General features: G+C 36.3%; 1 protein-coding gene across 1 annotated transcript in view; it reads right to left on the minus strand.

Moving 5' to 3' along the window:
- LOC128739495 (adenylate cyclase type 6) overlaps positions 1 to 19,656 on the minus strand; it is a 131,191-nt gene that overhangs the window by 96,407 nt on the left and 15,128 nt on the right. Inside the window, exon 3 of the mRNA XM_053834989.1 lies at positions 10,371 to 10,467. Coding sequence (XP_053690964.1) covers positions 10,371 to 10,467 — 97 coding nt within the window. The remainder of the gene's footprint in view (positions 1 to 10,370; positions 10,468 to 19,656) is intronic.

Here is a 19,656-nt window from a genome sequence, read left to right on the forward strand (position 1 = left end):
GAGGCCTGAATGTAAGTAAAGTCTCGAAAATACTAGGCGAGTTGACTATGTAGCTGCTAGCAAATGAACTTGCAAGCTGTTCGTAAACTGCGTGAGTTTATGATCAGCTCTTAACTGCACTTGCTAGTAGTTAGTCAATTCGCATAGTATTATCGAGGCTTTACGTACATTCTGGTGGCCAGTATTATCGAGGTGTTATAGTTAAGTATTTTTTGTGATATTACAAAAACATTTATTTTGTTACGTACCAGAAATAATGGTATTGTTACATAACAATGGCAATTATGTGACGTAACGTTACATTGCTTTAAACTATACCTATAAAGAAGGATTTCTGTCTGTCTGTCTGTCTGTCTGTCCGTATGTTCCTTATAGAATCGAAAACTACTGAACCAATCGGCATGAAAATATGCATGTAGAGGTTTTTTGGGGCCAGGAAAGGTTTTAGTGATGGTTAGAAACCCCTCCCCCCACTAAGAGGGGGGGCTCCCATACAAATGAGACACAAATTTCTGCATAACTCGACAACTAATCAAGCAAATAGAACAAAATTTGGCATGTGGGTGTTTTCTGTGACAAGAATTTATTCTATGGTAAATTGAGACCCATCCCCTCTTTATAAGGGGAATTATAACTCCTCTCCTCTCTAGAAGGGGGGGCTTCCATACAAATTTCCTCATAACTCGAGAACTAATCAAGCAAATGGAACCAAATTTGGCATGTGAAGGTTTTCGAGGGCAAGAATATTTTCTATAGTAAATTAGGACCCCTCCCCACTTCAAGAGGAGGGGCTCCTGTACCAAAGAAACACAATTTTCCTCATAACTCGAGAAGTAATTAAGCAAATGGAACCAAATTTGGCAGTGGGTGTTTTTGGAGACAAAAATTTTTTCTATGGTGAATTGGGACCCCTCCCCGTTTTAGGAGGGGGGGGATCCTATACACATGAAATACAAATTTCCTCATAACTGAAGAACTAATCAAGCAAATGGAACAAAATTTGGCATGTGAAAGTTTTCGAGGGCAAGAATATTTTCTATAGTAAATAAGGACCCCTCCCCACTTTAAGAAGGGGGGCTCCTATACAAACTAAATACAAATTTCCTCATAACTCGAGAACTAATCAAGCAAATGGAACCAAATTTGGCATGTGGGAGATTTTGGAGTCTTGAATTTATTTTACAATAGTTAGAGACCTCTCACCCCTGTGGTAGGGGGATATGGACTCTCATACAAATAAAACAGAAATTTTTGCGAAACTCAAAAACTAATCGAACTCGAGAAATTCGAGACTCTTCCATAAAACATTAATCAATACAAGACCACAAAAACTATCTATAGTAACACTAGATCATTCAGGACGAGACGGTCGCGAGTGTTGTCGGTGACCCGCCGTCGGAAGCGCCGCCCACTGGGGGGCTCGCAAAACTCGAGATTGTGACAAAGATCATCCGAGATTCATGATTTATGTACAACACAGGTTAATTTGTGGCAATACGAAGTTTGTCGGGTCAGCTAGTGTTATATAAACATTATCGCAATGTTACATTGTAATGTAACAATGTTATGTAAAAAAGTGGGACATTTCAACCATCCTGTTACTCTCAGGTTATGTAACTACAACCTCACATCATAACACAGTTACGTAACAATCTGGTTAATGTTATGTAACAATGTTGACCGGGCGGTTATATTAGTTTACTTTTGATTTTTCGTAGTCTACGATAACGTTTTGATAATGTTCGCGCTTATTTTTTGTTTCCTGCTGCTCCTTCTTTTGCATTTAAAATTCAATCTGAGCTCTTCCAGCATGTTATCAAAAATCCTGGAGTAAATATGTGCCCGTATTGAGCTATTGCTACAACTGTCCGGTACAAGAGTTCAATTTAATCCCAGTTATCATGTGACTCTGTATGAAGCTGTGAAAGCTGACAATAAACCAAAAAATGTGAAATAAAGGTAGGATAAAAACACACGTGTGTGAATGAACGCTTTGGGTAACCAATAAATTCAAACTCTCAGAAAAGTTAAGGCAAAATTAGGCCATTACAAATATTTAAAAAAGTTTTTGTCCCTCCGGTGTAGAGCCATTGAAGGGGAGGGGAAAGCAAAAAAAACAAAGAGAATATTTTAATCGAGTAAAAAAAAACGGATTTTAGGCATTTTTACTTAAAGTTTAACCGTGAAAACCAAATCTGTTCTTGCTTTTAAAATATACGTTATTATTTTCCATGCAAAAATCTACGAAAAAAGACAAAAACGAAAGTAAGCTTTTTTGGTCAATTTTCGGAAATTCCACTATTTGAATTTCCATTTCTATTTCGTGCTAGAAGCGTTAACTCAACTCGTACACTCATTTTTCGAGTTTTTTAGGCTATAGAGCCCACAGACAATTGATTTGATAAACAAAAATTAACTCGTATTCTACAAATTATTTTTTTGCCCCCCGATTTATCAACCCAGCATACCAGATATCGTATATTCATGTCGAGATTTAATCTTATATAAATGGATATCACATCGGACTCGTGTAAATGTACACATGTTGTAAGCACATTGTGTAAATTTCATCGTATGTAATGCACACGATGATTGATATACGAATTAATAGTAAAAATCGTAAATAGGTCGAAAGATAATCGGGTTATGCTTAGCGAATATCGCATATGACGATTTCTTAGATTTAGTTACCAACAATGGCTATCATGTAATCGTATTTAATTACAGTTTTCATCGGATTAAGTTTTGCAAAATGTCTCATATGACATCGTTTTAGATTTATATACAAGCAGTCATGAGATTCTAGGTGCATTAAAATATGATTTGCAACAAAACACGTTCAAATTTGTTGTTATTTCTTTACAACAAAAACAACAAAAAAAGAGATCTCATAGATACGTTCTTAATGCAGATTTTTTAACCAAAAAAATTAACGGTTTCGGTAACGGTAACGGTATTTATTTCTTTTGTTAAAACTGAACTTATTTTTATTGTGGCGGAATATTCAAAAAACTATTATCTGGTTTGAAAAACTTTTACAATTACCTTTTTAACTATTTTAAAAATGTTAATAATTCAAATAAGCCCACCTAAATATCAAGCAGCAAGCATATAATGATTAAGTCATTCTGACAAGACAATAAAAGATCTTTTTGTAAAAGCACTCTTTGAGGAGTTTGATTGTTTTTTGGCGTATTAAAACCATGTAATCAAATATGAATATGCATATAACGTATTCTAATGTATATTTAGAACAATCTGTACCACGGAATGCTAACAAAGGTACTGCATATCACTCCATGAAGTCAGCATTATCATTAAAATTAACGATCAAATGTAATTCAGTCACAATTGACACAAACTCGTAAGTCGGATGAGAATAAATCAAATCCGTACTTACATGTTCAATGCATCAGATACGATCTCATTGCGTACAAATACGATAACTTCGGTTTAAGATGTGCAAAAATATCATTGAGGTACTGATGTAACTTAAAGTAACTTAAACGTATAAACTGTATTGTTTTGCCGGCATTTCAATTATTCTGAAGAACTAAATCATGAATATCGTCTCCACTTTTGTATGTATATGCCGTTTCTGCGCATGATATATGATTTAATAGACCTTATATGCTGACGTTTATCTCATTTAGAATTAAGTTATACAGACTAAAATGTTTGCTGGGAACCCGAGCAAAGTTCCATAACATAAAAATAGCAAAATTTGTTATCCTGTGATCAAGTTTTGATAACAGGATTTGGTTAAAACTTGTATGAATTAAGTGACAACATAACAAAAATGATAACAAAAATCGTTCGGCATGGTATCAAGTTAATACTAGACTCAGTTATCGGTGATAGCAAATGAAATCCAAATTTTGTTATCGAATTTCTTCACTATTGCGAACAAATGTTGTTATCATGATGTTATCTAAATAACAAAAAAATCTACTTTACCATAGTGTACTATATCGACATTTTGTCTCGGCTAACTGCCAAAAGACTAAAAATAGTTATCGGGAGTTTCAATGTGGGCCTCGAAAAAACCTCCCCATGCGTTTATACTTATTATTCTTCCGACCGGGATTGAACTCACCCCTTAGAGCACCCTATGCAACTACCTTACCTGTGCACCACAACTGCTCTTGTGTGTGACTGGGTTAAAAGCGTATGTGCTTTGGCCAATTCGCTAATATGGCAGTGACGTTATAGCACTGCACGATCTCTTTTACACTCGCAGTGCTACCCATATGGAAGTGTGCGAGAAAATTGTTAAACAGTTTTCTGTCTTTTATTCTCTCCCTCTTCCCCCTGCGTCGCAGTAAATGGCTTTGCTATCAAAGTGTCAACCATAGATTGAAGTCTGCTATAAATAGATGAAAGCTTTGAGTATGTCGACAAGTATTGGGCAATCGCAAAGGGTGGTTTTTTCTCCGAGTTTAGTTATGCGTCAGTTTCAATTTCCATTCTAATTCGAAGCTCATTATTAGTAAACTGGATTCAAAAAACAGAAACTTTACTACAAAACAGACCGACAGAACTTTGCTGGATTCCGGGTCATGCTGGAGTCAAGGTTATGAAGCAGCTAATCAATTAGCCGCTAACGATAGAAACAATACACCAATTTCAAGAGCAATTCCGGCAGAACTCGCTATGAAAGAAATGAAACGTAGGATCCAACAACATTGGGACAACCAGTGGTTTTCAATGCAAGACGTAAAACTGCGAGCCGGCGATCAACGTATTCTAACCGGACTGAGAATTAGACATACGAGACTAACACATAGCTTTTTACTTAACAAAGATTCATCACCATTGTGCGATTGTTGCGGAACCACAATTGACGTACGACATCTTCTCCTCGACTGCAGAAAATATATGGACGCCAAACGAAAATGTAATATTGACGAAGTAACATTACAAAGAACGTAACGTGTAACGAAAGTTATAGTAAAGAAAAAGTGATAAAGTACTTAAAAGAATGTAATTTGTACATTGCACAATCAATTATGAAACTGTAAGAAAATAAACGCCAACTCTCTTTTGGTACAGACACGAATGTATCGCTGATGTAGTGTCTGAAATTAATAAAAAAAATCGAATTACTGCGGTTTTACAGCAATTTTTAAATTCGAGCGTTTTCGACGACTTTTAGATTTTAAATAGTTTTCTAGGTGATTTTTGAATTAACGTGGTTTCTTTACAGAATTTTTCGTATTACCATGATTTTTTACGGTTTTACGCGCCATGATCCCTCATGGAAAAAAGACTTGAGTGTATTACAAAAACCAGAATAGGAAAAAAGTTCATAAAGTTTCAAAATAAATATTAATAAAAAAGCGAACACATTTTCATTCGAGCAAGTTTAATTAGTAATAAAATGTAAAGAATTTTTTTTAAAAATTTATAACTTTGGCAATTATTTAGCGGTGAGTATGTTAGTAGAACCTCAAAGGAATTTTCCGTTTTATTCTGCTATACAACAAATTCATGAAAGTAAATATTTCGTATACGAATCACACGCGTGTAAATATTTCTCATTTAATCTCGCATAATAACTTCGAGTTAAATCTGCCAAACTAATTGACAACACTAAAAGGCGACGGTGGACATCAGAGGGTTAATATATTACTTTTTATTGAAATCGCAAAATGATTTGATAGTATTTTAACTTGTTTAGAGGGATTATTACGGATAACCTATCTTGATATCCGTTTGCCATATCATGTTATATAGAAATATTCATTAAATAACATCAATATAACACATTGAGTTATCCGTTAACAAAACAAGTTATCTTGTAGATATCGCTTTGTGATCAAGCTTTGCTCGGGAAGCCAGTTTCCAAGGGGGAGGGAGATGTGCCTCCCAGTTGGCCTCGAGGTAAGACGCTGGTCTAATAAGCCACTCGTCGTATGTTCGAATCTCGGCTGGTAGAGGCTCTTAGAGTCAATAGGATCGTCGAACTGGCCCCGCAATTGTATTCTAATAGCTGGCTGCGAAGTCTGTCGTATAAAAAAACAGAAGATCAAATTTCGGGAACGGACTGTAGCACCCAGGCTTTGCTCTGGGGGGTGACAAAAACTTTAAAAATAATTTGCAATGGCCTTAACTTTTTTGAGCGTCGCATGAGAGCTAATATTCGCTTAACTTTTATGAACAATTATCTTTTTCGAGAGTCCACTGTAGGGTAAGGAACGAGTTAAGCAGTGTTACCTATTTTAATCAGTTGAACATAAATGATCCGAAAATGCACTTTTTTATTCATATTTTCAAAATCTTTTGATAGGATGATCTTCACAAATCACTTAACCATACATTTGATTCACACAAACACAATTTACTGGGTTTCCGACAAGAAATATGATGAATTAAAAATTGTTGTCCAAAAATGTACATTTTTCAGCTGCTCTTCAGCAATCGCCACCTCGCTACTAACGAATTCATCAAATTTTCAGCACTGATTACAACCACTCTGAAAGTCAAGCACTCAATTGTCACATACCATATTATTCAGTCTCTTTTTTTCTATTATCTAAGGCTTGTCACTAGCCGAAAGTTTTATTATTTTCTAACAAAACTCATTGGCGGAACTAGCGCTCATTTCTAGGGGGGGCTATAGCCCCCGGAAATTTTTTCAACCGTTTTATTTCGTCGGAATATTAAAATTTAATGCACATTAATGCCTGGAATCTTATAACAGTTATGCAAATAAACTTTACTCTGAAGTTTTTCGTACCTTTAGTTATCTAACTATTGGTTTTTCAAAAATTAAAAAACTAAGTCAACTTTTCTAGGGGGGGCTAAATGTTTTCTAGGGAGGGCTTAGCCCCCCCTAGCCCCCCCGCCTAGTTCCGCCAATGATAAAACTGAAAACAAATTCTGAATTGACGGAACCTGTTCACCACTAGCAGCAGCTGCAGCACAACTGATGAACTATCGTGTTGCCAAGACACTGTTTTGGTTCTGGAAATAAGAATTTTAAGTTTGAAATTACCTGAAACCTCCTATGGTGAAAACGTGGTTCAATACTTTCAAGAGAAATGTATGTTCATAATTAATTTTTCTTTATTAAAAACAACACAAAAGACAGCTTTTTCAATAATTTTCGAAGATTTTCTCAGTGATTTAATAAAGCAACGATGTGTTTCAATGTTATTTGCTTTGACAACACTGTTCTGATTGTTTGTACTGCTATATGTTTACCTCTTTTGTTCTCCCACCATCCTTATGAACAGCGAGTGAGACGTCAAACTCGCAGTTTTCCATAAGAACACTAGAGAATAAAAGAGACGACGAATACCGTTTGCCGAACGGTGCGGTGAGTGTATGCCCCGATAAACAATTTAGACAGATGGCATTTTACGCATCTATGCCGATACGCTATGCCGATTACGCATCAGATGCCGATTAGTAGGTCGCGGATAGGAACGCGAACTTACTGAATAGGGGGAAAAGTTCGAGGGATTTTTTAACGGGACGTAAAAAAATTCAGATTTCAGGATTGCTTAAAATAGCACCTTGCGGGTGAAAATGGGTTCGGTGTGTTCAAAATTAGTTCCGCCGCTCCAACTTTTAAAGCGAAAAATCAAAAGTTTAGCTCAACAATAGTGTCTTCCAATGGTAACAGCTTGAAGAACTAAAGATAGCAAGAAGATTGGTATGCTGATATCCCCCACTTAGTCAACCCGTCGCTTGTAATAAGGTAAAACAATCAGTGACCAACTTAGACTGCTTAAAACTAGTTTTTTACCCTATTTTGCACACCACAAAGAATAAAATAAGCGCTTTTTTTAGTCTTCCACATCTCGTAAAATGGTATAACTGGTCTTGACGATAACCGGACCACACTAATACTTGTAAAAATGCTTTTTGTCTTTGATCAGAATATTACTGCTACTACTGGCAGCAAAGGTTTGTATGCACAAAGTGGTAATGAGTTCGCTTCTTTCTCGCATAATAATATTTATGCCATTTCATTTGTAGTAGATGCACACGGGAATAAGCTGCGTCTGTTCTTGAGCAATATCCAAATTTTACATTTTTTGAAGAACCTAAATAAATCAAATTCTACGCATAATTTGGAATCTTTTTTCTTACACAAACTTTCTTTTTAGACCTACCCGTTCTCTAGTTATTGCTAATTTAAAACATCAGTACTAATTCAAAGACCACGTACGTTTTGGTGCTACGACCGCAATTTTTTTCTCGCTGCGTGTATGTCTGTTCATAGTTAATCACCAGCCAGTTCTGACTACTCACCAGCTCCTGTAACTTAGAGTAGTCAAAGTAGGCAAGGAGGATTAGGAGTAGGAAAGCCGACATTTTATCAGAGTTAAGCAGTGAACGTTTCACAAAGTTGAACGCAGCTTGAGTCAAAATCTCAATGAATCCGTCATAATACCCATAATAATCCATCATAAATCACGATGAATTCGGCATAATACTTCCTGTGGCTTTATTACAAAATAATATATTTATGGCATGTTGTGAGAAAAAGTGTGATAAATACATACAGGGATACCTCGATATAAGACAGCCTCGTTATAAAACAACCTCGATATAAGACAATTCGATATAAGACTATTTTTATCTTATATCGAATAAATCCCTTTGACATACCTGGTAACGACACCAAAGCTAATTTTCCATTCCAAAATCGGCGCCACGAAGATGTTCATTACTTCAAAATAACCCTAAAAATTGTAAAAAACTAATAGTTCAAACAGTAATAAATAGTGCAAGAAGTGTAATTCTCAACACAGTGCAAAATTGGCGACCGGTAATGCAAATTTTTTTGAAAAAAAAATCATGTTTCGATATAAGACAATTTCGATATAAGACAACTTTTTGAAATTATAAATTGTCTTATATTGAGGTATCCCTGTATTTGAATTTGACTGACTTTTCACCCACTTTTCCATAGAAATGAACTCGTCAAATTACCCCCAACTTTCTGAATTTCGATGCGCACGTTGGGTGAAAAATTAAATCAATCCCGCTACCATTAGTGGCAGATTTTATATGGAATTCCCCAGACCGAACAAACTGTTAGTATGAACAGTTAAAGCTTTAATAAATTGTCCGTATCAAGCTTTTGTGCACGGATGGTCCTCATAAATAGGTTAAAATTTCATAATCATTAGTTGCGCAAAAATGACTATTATTGGCAGTCATCGATAATAACTCACTTTCAACAATTTATTCATTCCATTGAACTACGTATGCTACAACATCCCCGTAAAAAACATAACCAATGCAGTGGAAATTGTCGAAATTTTCCAATTCAAGAAAAAATCGCATCGGACACAGTTTACCGCTGCTGTTCACATACGTTAAATGGAAATTCCGTTGAAAGGTTTCATCCGACTCCGATATTCGAACATGTATTCGAAATGTGTAATCTGCATACGGACCAAAGTCACTAATTAAATTCCCCCAGCAATTATTCAGCACCACCCACCACGTGCATTCGACCCGGTTGCGGGAGGTGGGGCCGGGAAAATTGCGTGTAACAATTTTGCATTCCCAACCGCTCCGAAGACTACGCCGCTGCTGCTGCTGCTCGAAAAACGAAACATTCCTCCCGAAACTGAAATCCTGTCAATTGGCACTAATTGTTCGGCTGCCAAAAGCACCACCGCAGCACCAATTACACCGAAGCTCCATCCGGCATTCGTTGGAACCCTTCTTCTGCGCCCCGGAATGCGGAGCAGAATACCGAATCTCGAAATATAATGAAAGCTTTTTTCATCTCGTTCACAAGTCACTAGCAGATGATCCTACAACGGGAAACAGCACTCGTCGTGAGCTCTGGCATAATTGAAACAAAAAATAAAACAAAAACTTTGATATTTTTACTTGTACAACTTTCAATGGAAAGAGTTTCACTTGAACAAGCTTCAAACTGTTGCTTGCTGACGACGACGGGACTCGCCGGGGAAAAAAAGTTGCTCACTCTGTGGCATGCAGCTCAGGCAGGTCTGTCTGGTTTCCGACCTTTTCTTGAATAGGATCGTAATTAACGTGAGTTCGAAGGTACGGAGCCTGAAACTGACATGCAGGAAATTTCCCTCCGAACGAGAAAAATGACGCCCATGTGGGTAGAGGAAAAATTCCGAGCATATTTCGACAACGATAATGACTGACAGTTGTTACGCTTACGCTAGTCGAACGCAGACTGTGAAGTTCTAATCTCGGTACCCAACCCCGTAATTAGGCCGGATGATCCGGGCGAAAATATCTGCCATTATGGACTTATTCACCCGACCTTTCAGCTTATATTATATTATTATGATTATGTTGTATAACGAAGCAAAAAATATAATCGAATTTGTTGCCGGAATAAACGTAGACACAAAACGACTCACCGACGGCGCCGTAAATTTGAAAGCTCTTCTTCCGCAGAGACGTCGTTCCCGAGTAATTGGATGTGGTGTCGTCTAAATTGAACGCCGTCACTCCCGCCTGTAAAATTGAGGAAAAAAAGAAAACAAACCATCATTAATAACGAAATCGGGTACCCCGGAATAAAGCACAGCAATGCGCTCTTTGTCTTCGTCCTTCCAATTTAGATTTTTTTTCTCAATTTCACTCAACGGATCGGATCAAATTCCCTCACCGAAGAATAAATTCTCGAGAATTATGCTCGAAAATCAACCACATCCGAAGGAGCACACAATTTAGGTGGAACCAGCTTCCCATGAAAAGCAAAGCATCTTGCTTTTGCTTGCATCTTCTATGTATCATCTACAGAAACAGCAACACCATAAGCAACGTGTGAAATGAAGCCAGCTTGGCACGCTTAAATTTGCAATTTATCTTCATGAAAATTCATGGCACATGACTCGATTCATTTTTTTTTTTTCTTCTGTTGTTGACTGTTTGCTGTTGAATTCTATCTACAATTTGGCAGCGAGCGCAGGTTGGAACCCACAAGCTACGGGCGGGCCGCGTCGAAGACGTGCTCCCACGAAAGAAGGCGAGAAGAAAATTTGCTTGCACGATGATAGTGCCATTATGTTTTTCGTTAGACCGCACACGGAAGCGGAAGTGTAGGTAGACATATAGTTGGTAGCGACGTTGATTTCATTTTAGAGCAATATGAAGCATCATAGCTGAGGGGTAGTTGTTTGTAAGAAATGTATATTCACATTTACGAATAGTGCCACTTTGAAGGTAATTGAAGACTGGAAGTCCGTCATTTCTTCATCGAAAATTTATTCCACTGGTTTTTACTACCGTGGTAAATTTGTATGAATTATGGAATTGTACGGGTCTGTACTTTAAATTTGTGTCTAGTGACTGCAAATAGCATGCACATTGGGTGGATATTTTTATCGAATAAAACCGACACGGTGTTTTGGCGGGTGTAGTTGTAACTTGGGACTAAGGAAGTAGACAGGATTGGATAGCATCAAAATTACGAGCTTGATTTTCAAGATCGTTGTGAATATAGATAAAGGTCACTGGAAAGTTATTTGAATTTTCTTAAAGTTCACTTGAAATTCTTTCTGATACCCTCACTTATGTTCGTTCATCTTCCGTTTTCCTTTTTTTTCGTCTTTCTGTTCGATTTGTCTTCGTTACCTGTCCCATTTTTTCTTATTTTCAACCCAGTTTTCCCTCTTGTTCTGCCCTCTTTTATGAAATTTCTTTTCCCATTTTCCGTCTTTTCTCTTCCCTTCTTCCTTTTATCATTTCCAGTTTTCGTCTTTTTCTAACTCTCCTCCTTCCCGTTTCTCGTCTTCGCCCGTTCCGTTTGTCTGTTTTCCTCTTTTAGATTATTTTTTCTACTTTTTTGTTACGTTTATTATGTTTCTGGCTTCCTTTTTTCCTTTTGCTCCACGGTGTTCCTTTCCAATCTCCCGTTGCTCGTCTTGTATTCAACAGTTCTTTTTGTCTCCCATTTTTCCATTCCATTCACATTATATCCCGTCTTTTCCCTTTTATATCCCGTTTGACCTCTTTTCCCTGTTTTCCTCTATCGGTTTTCGCTTTTCTTTCTCGCTTTTTTTCTATTCCCTGTGATTTGTCTTGTTTTCTGTTCCGTTTTCTATTTCTTCTTCTCCTTTTTCGTTTTCTCACACATCATGTTTTTTTTTCTTTTGCTGTCCCGGCTTCTCTTTATTTGTCTCATTTTCCCTCCTATTCTCTCTCGTTTTTCGTTTTTATACTCGCTGTATTCTCTTCCTCTTTTATCATATTTTGTTTTTTGCCCTTTTCAGTTTTCCTCTTTTTTCTCGTCTCGTCCTATCCTGTCCTCTTATCTGTCCTGTTAACTCTTTTTCTTCGGCTCTTCCTTTTATTATTTCCTGCTTATCTCTTTTTATGTCACGTTCTGTTTTTCGTTTGATCCAGTTTATCTTCCGTTTTCAACCTAATTGAGAGTCATTGTGTTTATTTTCTGTTCTCGTTTCTTAATTCACAAGCTCTGAAATTTGTTTGCTTTTCTTTTCCATCTTTTCAATCCTTTTTTTTTGTTCTTACTTCTTATCTGTCCATACGTGTGTATGTATAGACTTATTTATTCACGTTTTCCTCATTTTCTTCATCTTCTTTTCACTTATTTTTCTGTTCAGTTCTTCTTTTTCTGTTTTTTCGACTTATTTTCCCATTTTGTTCTTCTTTTACATTTTTTGCACTTTTTACGTCCGTTTTCTCCTCCCATTGGGTCACAATTTTCCTTTCGTTTTTCTTTTTTTCATATCGGTATTCCTTCTCTCTCTCCCTCTCTCGTTCGTTATTCGTTTTTTTTGAAACAAATCAGTTCAAAATTCATTGCTAATTGTCTCTAATTTATTCAAGGATGCAAATTCCCGACTTTCGTCATTCAGCTTTTGGTTTTGTCTGCCCCCAGCTTTTTATCCCGATTTTGTCAACCTGTAAATTTTGTTTAACTTTTGTGCTTTTAAACATAATTTATAAAACTTTTCAGCCTGCTTGAAACTATTTTGATTCTCTGGGGAGAGTTTTTTGAATAAAATGATGCCTTCTTGCGAGTAATTCGGGGTCATAATTAGAGGTATACTATATTCAGCAATGCTGTGTATTTTTACTATTTGTACAACTTTGTAAGACATGAAAAAGTCATACAATAACTATAAAAACAGCTAAAATAGAAAAATTGATTTTAACGATTTTTCATTTATGAGAAATAGGATTTTTCTATCTTTGGGGAAGAGATAGAAGGTTACTGTCTCCAGCAAAATTTCTTGTAATAACTGTAAAACTTTGCAGAACACATTAATGCATTATATTGAAACTGAAGAATAATAAATTATTTATTTCACTTTTAGGGTGAATAATCAAAATTGGAATTTCGCGCAACGATAGAACTTTTAATTTTAAAAAAGTCTTCCAAAGGTTACATCAACCTAAAACCAAGTTTTCCCGCTCAAAGCTAATGCGCACCAAAAAAGGTTCTGGACCAGTGTGCTATGCCCGGTTCATTGAGCTTTCGGTTGACCAATTGAGAGCTAAAATTTTATTTTTAATAGAAGTCTTCAATATCACAAAGTCTTAAGTCTTGAATTTAAAAAAAAATCCCGATTTTTGTCAGTTTCCTCATTTTGTCAGCCCAAAATTCAATATGGGGCTGACAAAATCGGAACATTCCTGTAACCACTTCAACAGCTTGGGTCATTCGTGATTTCTGCAGTGTTGGGATTTAAACCCGAGTCTTTGGCGTGAGGTGCGTGAATACTAACCACCACACTATCTTGACCCCCGTTTTTTGTTGTCTTTTTATAATTCGTTAGGCGATTTTTGTTAATTTTAACATCTGGCTTTCTGGCATCTTTACATCTTTTTATCATTGTTGTCATTTTATCGTGTCTCATGTCGTTTTTGCTTTGATGACGTGACAGTTTTGCTGTCATTGCCTTTTCACATCTATTTGTAGTCATATAATCGTTTTTGTATTGTTTTACCTTTGTTATACTATAACAAAGGTTTAAAAATTGGTCGAAAAACACATATACCAATCGTTAAGGTTCGACGAATTGAGCAATGTGTGTGTGTGTGTGTGTGTATGTGTGTGTGTGTGTGTGTGTGTGTGTGTGTGTGTGTGTGTGTGTGTGACACTTGACTTAAGTCGTCTGTTTCTCGGAGATGGCTGAACCGATTCGTTTGCTATTACGCTTATTTGAAAGGTGTTATCACCTTGTAGATCACTATTGAATGGTTTTGCGGTCCGACATTTTGTTTAAAAGTTATAAGCAAAAATGTTAAAATTACGTGACATGATTTTCTCCGGAACCGCTCAACTGATTTCAACAATTTTAGTATCAAATGAAGGCTCTTGCTACTGCAAATTTTTTGGGAGAGTTTTATCAAAAACAATCAAACGGTTCAAAAGTTATGCTTAAAAATGTGCTTTTTCAAGGTGTCAATTAGTCGAACGTTTCTCAGGGATGGCCAAACCGATTTATGCGCATTTGGTCTCATTTGGTAGGTAATATAGCCTCATAGATCACTATTGATTTGTTTTTTGATTGGACGTTTAATTTGAAAGTTATGAGCAGTCGTGTACAGCATAAAAACATTTACAATTATTCATAACGATTTTAACCAGATAAATAATCAGATTTCAATTATCTTAGTATCAAACGAGAGGCCTTAACGCTGTGAACATATCTGCTAAATTTCATTAGAATTGGCTTTACCAATCAAAAGTTATTTGAAAAACATTGATGAAATCATTTAAGCAAACTCTACTGATATGAACCAAATAGAAAAACACGCGATCATGTGCTCTAGCGCAAAAATGCTTAATTTTACAGGTACTGTGTCTTTGAAAGAGTTTATTTAAAAAATATGGCGTAACTTTCTACACTATTAGGGTGACCGTAAATCTACCTATTAGGGTGTTACAAATTTTTGTGTTTTTAAATGCGGCCAAAAAAGTACGGTGTCTCCACGAAATTTGTAGAACACAATAAAATAAGCAACTTTGCCGTACATAGTAACTATCTACCTCTTACTGGTTGCGAAGTGTAACGATTTTTTTTTAAATACAGCGAAAATTGAAAACTTGAGATATCGAAAAGCGGCTACGTCACAATTTAGATAATCAATTTTTACACGTGAAAACAAAAATCAGCCAAATCGGTCCTTTAGATATTGAGATACACGCACCGTCGCTGAAAACATATGGTTTCGAGGAGAGCGCGTTTAAACTATTGTAGGTACAGCATTGCACTTCCCTTCAAGCGATCCCACAGTTTTACTGTAAATTCTCAACGAGACCACGTACCGAAAAATACTCTGGGCTCGACATTTCTGAAGATAAAAGGCTCCCCCTTAAATATTAATCCTGCCCAAGAAAAAAATATTCTACAAATTTATCAGTATATTACATACACATGCACATGTGTTGATGATAACTACCATTACTGCCCATAACAGGCCCAAGTGAATTTCACCACTTTTAAGATAAGCCTAGGAATCATCTTTAAATTGTTCATGCTTTCAATATTTCAAACAGTAATGTTAAGTTTGTTCCCAAAATTTTGAAAAAAATATCAAACTATGTCAGTCACAAGTTACAAAAAACGGCATAACAGTCTCAGTAGTGAAAATATAACAATAAACAGCTGCTTTTAGGAAATGCCTGGAGCAATTTGACTGAATAACTACCAAACGCAAAGTTTTGTGGCCTGGAAGAATTCTATTGAACAGAATTTGGAACGAATGTACGGTTCCGAAGATATGTCCAGAACAAGTTCCGGAATATATGAAACTTGAACATAGAAGCACCTTGAATCATAACAAACCCGTCATGCGACACCTCCAAGTACTCGAAATTGCACAACCAGACCATTGGAAGTCGTATAAAATGTGCAAGAAAAACGGCCAGTTTCTAACTTTCTAACGAATTCTTTTCGCTTACTTGTCTTCACTTAATCGTCATATTTCCGCCATCTTTTGCTTTCACTGTCAATTATTCGTCGTATTTTTATCGTTTATTAGCTGTCTTTTCGTCGTTCTTTCTTCAGCTTATCTAATTGCCGTTGCCTTTTCGCCGTCTTTTTGTCATATTTTTGTTGCCTTTTCTTCGTATTCATCGTCTCATTGTCATCTCTCTGTCGTATTTTGTTGTCTTTCATGGTCATTTTGCCATCTTTCCATCGTATTTTCGTCGTTGTGTGTGTGTGTGTGTGTGTGTGTGTGTGTGTGTGTGTGTGTGTGTGTGTGTGTGTGTGTGTGTGTGTGTGTGTGTGTGTGTGTGTGTGTGTGTGTGTGTGTGTGTGTGTGTGTGTGTGTGTGTGTGTGTGTGTGTGTGTGTGTGTGTGTGTGTGTGTGTGTGTGTAAGTAACATAGCAGTCTAACAAAGGTTCCTTTCACCAGCAAGTGGATTAAGTCGGGTTTTTAATATAAAATTGATGAAATTTATTTTTGAAAACTTTATTTCTATGAACTAATAGAATGGCGTTACAGGAAATTATGCATCGTTTTATAGTACTCAAAACCTTTGTATATGTAAAAGATTATTATTTCATCTTAAAACTTTCTTTTACTAGCTTACTCAAATCACTTATTTAATTTAATTTTTTATTTAATAAATTACAACTACTTATTCATACTTATTCAGCAATTTCATGAAAAAAGGATCTACCAAAATTTGAAAGTGGTTCGATTTTGTTCAAAGTTTGAGAACTTGTTCATTTTCAGAAAATTTCAGACCCGTTTTTTCATTTGGCGTTTGGGGTAGGGTATGTTGCTGCTTCGTCGTAATTGCCTATTCCCGTCTTATCCACCATAAATTATTAACAATATCGGCATTTCTATGACACACAATGCAAAACTAGTTGTTCCCTAATATTTTAGTTTGTTGTCTATCATACGCGATCAATCAAAATGAGCTGAATTCTATTTAAATGCTTTTTATCATTAGAGAAGTCCTACCAGCCAATTTTCCTACATTTTTTCGTGTGACGAAGAAGAAAATGTCGACTAATCGTTCTAATTTCCGTCATTAATAAATGAAAATAACTCACGAAAGACATTGTCGTTATTCTACAGCCAGGAAAACTTGCCTGACCTGCAGAAATTTTGCAGAATAACATTTGTCATGCCGTCCTACACAAATACATGCGCGTTAGCTTCGTAAACATTGTTGTGATTTTTAGTTCAGACGATGAAAAATTTTGATGGACGAATTTTAAATATGCTTTAATAATCGCTTTTCAGTGATTTCAAAGCTCACGGATCGGAAGGTAAATGTGTTTTAATCAAATCACCACAAGAACTTTTGGAGTATTCATTAAATCCATCCAACAAATGATGAAAATTAGAATGGCTTTACGTACTACGACGGGAATTAGAAATAAACCCTGCCTCTTCCTGAGAAAATGGATGTTTTACCAAACTTTTTTAATTCATAACTTTTGAACGTCTGAACCAATTTTCATTACACTCAAGTACTTTTTTTACACGGTTTAGTTTTTTGAGTAACGGGGTAACTTAGAGACCATTCATTTATTTCTCAATACATTTGGGAGTAGCTTGACATTCCTCACGTAGATTGTAAATAGTTCCTTAGCTGCACCGTTTTCGAGTAATCGAAAAAAACAAACCGTGTAAAAAAAGACTTGAGTGTATATGGATTCCAAATGGAAGGTATCATTCTTTGTATATAATATCTGTCAGTAGCACAGCGTTACAAAATAGTTGAATTATGTCCCGAAGACCTGTCGATTTTCTTGTCAAATAACAAGTAAGATGGCATAACAAAGGTTCTTTTCACGACGAGGTGGATTGAATCGGGTATATTTTTCATCATAACATTTTTTGTTGCTCCTGAGTATGGCTGTGCGAGACTTTGCGAAATTTCATGTTTACCGAAATCTAACGAAACTGGGCGAAATTTACCATAGCATTAATCATAGTTTAATGGTGATCTACCATAATATTTAGGGTAAACTTAGAACGATTTAGTAAAATTTCGGTAAACACGAAATCTCGCAAAATCTCACGCCTGAGGCCGAAAAATTCGGTTATCCCAAAAATTTACCTAATTCAAAAATTCATATCGCATGAACCAAACAGCGTAGAACTAACAGTTTCTCATGAAAATATAAGCAAATTTTCTCAAAATATTCACAGATGGATTAGCGGTGGATCCAGAGATAATCCATCTCTTGCTGCTCCGGAAGAAAAAAAAACGGAAAAGAGCACGGAGAAAAAGGTGACATTAACTAGACATACAGTATAGAAAATAAGGCTGTGCGAGATGTCGCGAAATCTCGTGTTTACCGAAAGTGAACGAATTCGTACGAAAATTACCGTAGGTTTTGTGGTAGATCACCATTAAACTTAAAGTTAACACTATGGTAACTTTCAGTAAACACGAAATTTTGCGGGATCTCGCACAGCCCTAATAGAAAAAGAAGAAAAACTGGCATAAAAAAAGAAAAACGAAACAAAAATGAAAGGAAGAACAAAACGGAGAAAATAGGGAAAACGAGACAAAAAAGACGCGACTGGACTGAAAAAGAGGGAGAACGGAAGAGAAAAGAAGGAAAAACGATAGATAAAACGAAGAAAACGACATTGTTCCTATGTGTACAAACAAATGAGGAAAAAAGGTACAAAAAAGGAAGAAATGGGGCAGAAAAGGTGGAAAAAGAGAAAATACGAGAGCAAGAAAATTAAGAAACGAGAACAGAAAAAGGTGACTGGGGAACAGTTCGCAAGACTCCGAAGTACGTCAGGCGTTCCTCAGGGCATCAACATAGGACCCTTGCTATTTTCGCTGTATAACAATTACGTCTGCATGATACTTCCATACACAATCGTGAACACCGATGACAGCAAAATTTACTTTGCAGTTCACTCAGTCGCTGATTGTAGCTAATTACAAAAGCTGATTGACGTGCTCCATGATTTTTTTTGTTTAGATTATAGTCACTTTAACCAGTTTTGGGTCATTTGTGACTTCTGCGGGGTTGGGATTTGAACCTCGGCGTGAGAGGCGTGAAATGCTAACCACTACGCCGGGACTGACCCCTGTTCCATGATTGTTATGCATGCAACCTACTCAGCGTCAGCGTTGGCAAGTGCTCCGTAATAAGTTTCAGCCGGAAGAAGCCTCCAATGCAATAAAGTTATTCCGTAAACAGCCAGACTACTGAACTCGTAACGGTCATTAAGGATTTTGGTGTTTTCTTTTGGATACCGAATTTACATTCTAGGACCACTACAGAATTATTTCCAAAGCAAATAAGAACCTGGGATTCATAATGGAAATATTTTGGGTTAGGTTGTGTTTTTTCTCGACTGGATTTAATTGTAACTATTAATATTTGGTAGGACAGTCTTCAGAGAAGTTATAAATATAAATATAAATAATTATAACATTATAAATGTATTTTACCACAGTACCCCTTGAAAAAGACACCAAATAAGTGTCGAAACGTCGGGAAAACATCAAACCTAAGCCTTGATAAATTTCTCTGAAATATTCTAAATCATGATGAAAATTGAAAAAGAGTTTCGTTTCAGGAAAATATCATGGATCTTGAATGCCTTATGGCCAAGCTATTCCTGATGTAGTGAAAAACTTTTATTCCGCATGTGCAAATATTGGAACGACTGCTCCTTTCCGGTCACATGGTGGAACAGTCACAATCATTGCAGAAAACCGCAACTTTT

Source organism: Sabethes cyaneus, chromosome 3 (assembly GCF_943734655.1).
Source record: "Sabethes cyaneus chromosome 3, idSabCyanKW18_F2, whole genome shotgun sequence".
Taxonomy (NCBI): domain Eukaryota; kingdom Metazoa; phylum Arthropoda; class Insecta; order Diptera; family Culicidae; genus Sabethes; species Sabethes cyaneus.